Source organism: Erigeron canadensis, chromosome 6, assembly GCF_010389155.1.
Source record: "Erigeron canadensis isolate Cc75 chromosome 6, C_canadensis_v1, whole genome shotgun sequence".
Classification (NCBI taxonomy): domain Eukaryota; kingdom Viridiplantae; phylum Streptophyta; class Magnoliopsida; order Asterales; family Asteraceae; genus Erigeron; species Erigeron canadensis.
In genome coordinates this window covers 32,821,145-32,825,757 of record NC_057766.1, presented here as the reverse complement: position 1 = coordinate 32,825,757, position 4,613 = coordinate 32,821,145, and the positions used below count along the sequence as shown (strand labels likewise).

At 34.1% G+C, this 4,613-nt stretch overlaps 1 protein-coding gene across 1 annotated transcript; it reads right to left on the bottom strand.

Annotated features, from left to right (window-relative positions):
- Nucleotides 1–654: 654 nt before the first annotated feature.
- LOC122605663 (phosphate transporter PHO1 homolog 9-like) lies at nt 655–4,150 on the bottom strand. Its single transcript, XM_043778618.1, has 10 exons — nt 3,619–4,150; nt 3,179–3,434; nt 3,039–3,087; nt 2,881–2,952; nt 2,672–2,801; nt 2,089–2,468; nt 1,854–2,003; nt 1,592–1,741; nt 1,027–1,305; nt 655–941 (listed from the first exon to the last, which is right to left on the bottom strand). Exons 1-10 carry the CDS (start codon nt 4,142–4,144, stop codon nt 705–707), a joined length of 2,229 nt encoding a protein of 742 aa, XP_043634553.1. The 5' UTR covers nt 4,145–4,150; the 3' UTR covers nt 655–704.
- Between the last annotated feature and the right edge of the window lie 463 nt (nt 4,151–4,613).

Genomic DNA, 4,613 nt, shown 5'->3' with positions numbered 1-4,613 from the left:
ATCTTTTAAAATATCGTCATTAACCCTTTGCATCAATTATCTACGTCACTCAAACCCCATCTAACACCGACAGTCATCAGCCCCCACCACCACATCGTCGCCGCCACAACCACAGTCGCATTGTGCGGGTAACATGCTAGTACATAATAAAAAGATTTGCCCCTCATGTTGAAAGTTACATGGGAAGAAATGTCCAAACTACCCTCAAAAAAAAAACTCTCTCAGTTTCATTTGTAGCCATTCACACACACGCAACTCTCTCTCAATCTCTATCTCTCTTTTTCTTTTATTTGCACTTTGTTAATGGTATTCGCTACAACGCGTGGGTACATACTAGTTCATATAAATAAATATTATACTAGTTCATATAAATAAATATTATGTTTACATGTCAATAAACATAATCACATGTGTATTAACACATAATTAAAAGTGCACTCAGTTTTTGTTAAGAAAATTTTATAATGAATGTAAGCCTTTTTTTCAAAAATTAAACATGACTACAAATTTCAGTCTATTTCGGTAAATATGCCATATACAAATAAAAAGTTTGATTTAAATTTAACACTCACGTAACGGGTTTAGGGACAACTTATAAAAGAATTTGAATTAGATAGTCAAACAATAATGTATTAGAACAAAATAGAGGCAAACAATATCATACAATTAACACAAATGTATCTATCTGTTTCTATATAATGTTATCATAATTCCTTGTCCCCGTCCTCATAGCTAAAAGGAAGTGGAACTGACTTAAAGGCTCGAAATTTGCCAACATTGTTCAAGTGTTCGTTTTCCAACCTAAAGAAGTTCCATATCCCTCGACGAATGATCTCCAAGCACGCAACCACAAATATCACCATGCTTCGATGTAGCCAAGGAGCTTCATGGAAGTCTAACACCGTTTGCATCCACGCAAGTCTCAATATCACATTCAATACCTGCGAATTCATCAACCATTATGAATATTAAAACTGGAAATGAACTCTCTAACAAGACCATAATATAGGTAGGTACTAATAATACCATTGCAACAAAGTAGACTGATTTGTTTGGTAAAATGAGTCTATCTCTTAACCAAGGATTTCTAGAGTCCTTACAAAGAAGACCCCAATCTTTTACCACATCCCAATAAGTGTTATAAAGTGTAGCGACACCCGAACTAGATGCAGCAATGATTCTCATAGTAGTTCCTCTCTTCTGAACATAAATTGTTCTTGTAATAACCGCAACGATTGCTGATAAGTACTTGAGTCCATTCAGGACTTGACCATAGTCTTTCAACTCACATACTTGTCTCAAGCACTGGTACACAAAGACAAAACACTTTAATAATATATGCATTGTCTCTATAGATGACAATTTTGACCCATTTACTTGAACAGTCGATATTCACACATATATGATCATTTTTTGTTTAAAAATTACTATGATTTAGTATAATTTCAAATATTGTTTTTGTAACACATTGATCACCAATAACATTATTTTATAAATGGGCCGGTAGATACATGCTTGTGGGTAAACCTAGTCTGACTTGCAGTAAAAAAGACTTATTTCATCCCCAAAGTGTTGTGTGAAGTTTAAGTACCTGTAGGAAGCGAAACCAGTATGGGATAACTGCAACAAATATAAAAAGAGTCTGATAAACATCGCTTTGTTCACATGTGTTTGTTCGTCTCTTGAAGTCTCCCCAGCCATAGTAGCATACATAAAATTCCAAAGTCCTGAATAACTGAACCTGAAACCATAAAATTAAATTTTTTTTGTTAGATAAATAGCGACCCAGGACCCCCGGGTTCCTTTAGAACATTAGCACTACTAATACCAAATAAAAATGTTAAGTCAAATACCTGACTAGTTAGTTGATCACCCAAGAAAAAGTCAGGGAAAGTGACCTTGTAAAGTGGAGCACAAATACAATGCCATAGATACACTATGAGGAAGAAGCGGCTTGAACGATAGATGATGTTAAATGGACAAAAGATTATTAAAACCAATGCCTGCAAGAATGGATGTTACAACTAGTTACCATACTTTTCGTTCCATATAAGTTATGATCAAAAGGACAAACAAGAAATTTCTTACCGTGACTAATCCTAGGGGGACCAGTTCAGTTAAGGCTTGAAAACTTTCGGTTCTTTCATCCATCTCCATTTCTAGATTTGAGAGTACAGCGGCAAGAGTGAGTACTGAAAGAGCAGAGCTGAGAAGGAGGATTTCTCTGTAACCCAATTCTGTATTCCGATTGAACCCAAAAATAAAGGAGTAATTGACACGATAACGCTTCCAATAGTATATATTTCCAGCATACATTAGCATGTGTAACACAACGTATGCAAATAAACTGTACAACGGAAATATGTTTGTCATGTATTGGTCACGACCTTCACTCTGAAGAAGTTCTCTAGCGTGGACTGTTAATATGACTGCAACTACGAGTGCTATAGAGCAGCCAAAGAAACAGCCTGTATCCATGAGTTGTAAAGTTAGAAATGAATTACTAATAGGTAGGATGGGTCCATGGTGCATCCTAAATGAACTTCTTTTGAAAGCTTGAGCCTTTTTTTTTTCAACATTCTTTAAATATGCATTGCTTTATAGCTGAAAACGAAATGAATTACGCAAAGTAGAAGACGAAGTTTGTAACCTTTTAAATTATACAACTTACCAACAAAAAATGTTACTCTATGCTTGTCTCTTTTACCTCTTGGCCTTAAATCTCTCATTCCTTGACGGCGATTTCCATTGGCAAAGTGCTTTATAAACACGGCTTCTATTCTTTCCATGAGCTTAATAACCTGATATCACCCAAAAAAAAATTTTAAGTTGTTTTCAATTAGTCTGCAAATCTTAAGTACTATAGTATCTAATTTTTACCTCATCAGATTGGCCCAAGTAAGAATTTTCAACCATCTCTTGATAAGCTTTTAATGTGTTTCTTGATGTGATCTGCAGCAATTAAAAAAAATGTCAAAACTTGAATAACCAAGCAAACAATGATAATAACCAATTAAGTTCCATAATTTAAATAAGACCTTGTCATACTTCTTCATGATTTTGGAAAAAGCCAATTGATTCAAGAAACTGTCAAGAACAATGAATTTATTAGTTACAAATATAATTTTGCTACTAATCTTATATATATGTTGGTTGATAAATGATTAAAAGTGCTTACGAGTAGCTTTTCAAAACCCGGAGCTTTCTATGGAATTCTACAAAAGCCTGCTTCAGTTTTATCTGTGTATTTCTAAGTTCTTCTTTGCTGAATGATAACTTTGATTTTGTCCCATCAAGTAAAGTTCTCAAGGTGGATGTTGCAGATTCTGGTATTACATTAATCTTTACATTATTTAAAACATCTAAAGAAACCATACTTTGGTCCCCTTCAGGTAGTTCTTCAAGCTCTTGAATCTCCGGTATGGGTGATGTACCTTAAATATTATACCAAAAAGATTATCGTTCGCTTTTCAAAAGTATATAACTGAATTTAAGCTAACTAAAAAGTTAATTAAGACCACACTATTAGAGTGTGCATATCCGATATTTTGTGTGATTATTTTAAACATGAACAATTATTTTGAGACAGATTGAACATGTATTCGAATGAATGTTTACCTGAGCTTGATGGTACGACAGAACTTTGTGAACGTGGACCATTGATTTTGAGCCTGAGAGCTATGAAAACATCCATTTGTTTATTCAACTCCTTAGCTTCCAACGCGACCTCCTCCACCTTGGCTTTAAAGAAATTGTTCACCTTGTTAAATTCATCATCAAGTATTTTAACAAACACCAGCTCGTTCTCGGCGCCTTCTTCTAGTGACCAAAGGAACGTAGTTTGGTAATTCTCGCACTCATGATCATGTTGTATCTCACTCACACTAATCACTTCAATGTCTTTACCTTTGTCATTGTTGTAATTACCATGCCTATTAGTAAGTCCACTAAAAGCTCTATTCAACGACATTTTCTTTGACGATTTCTCTTTTTGTGATGAAAAACACAGTGGATTTAAGTGCTTCTGCTTTAGTTTTTGAGAACTTGAGATTTCTTTCAAGATTTTCTTGAGGTAATTGTAGTTAATGTATGCTTCTTCCCATTCTGGCACCATTTGTGAAGTGAGTTCCTTGCCAAACTTCATTTTTAAGTTTTGTGAGAATTAACAAGATATATTGATTATGAAAGAAATTGAAAATAACAAGAATTGATATATATATAGGCTACCAATGTCAAGGCTGGCACTCAAGCCATTAATGATTTTAATGAGATTTGGTTAGCGGGTCAATCACAAATTGTAGCACACACACACATATATATATATATGTATCCATGCATACGTATGTCAATTCCCAAAAATAAATCAAGTAAATGATATATACCAGCTAATTGTTTAGTTATCTCTATCTAATATGCATTGTGTATATGCTAATATGTTTGAAAAAGTGTGACATTCCCTTTATCACATCCTGTTTTCTCCCTTTTTCTCAACGGAAAATGTGAAACTCTTTCTCCACCAAGAAAAACCGTTGCCAATACTATTCTTCAAAAACTAGTGAGAAAATGATATAAAAAAATATTAAAAAAAAGCGTTGAAAGGGCCTCTAAGTAGA

Excerpts from the sequence above, each read along its gene's own strand:
- LOC122605663 (XM_043778618.1), bottom strand. The coding sequence starts at position 4,144 with ATGAAGTTTGGCAAGGAACTCACTTCACAAATGGTGCCAGAATGGGAA. Across the intron at positions 3,088-3,178 it reads CGGGTTTTGAAAAGCTACTC|TTTCTTGAATCAATTGGCTT; the intron begins GTAAGCACTTTT and ends TGTTCTTGACAG. Across the intron at positions 942-1,026 it reads CAGTCTACTTTGTTGCAATG|GTATTGAATGTGATATTGAG; the intron begins GTATTATTAGTA and ends ATGAATTCGCAG.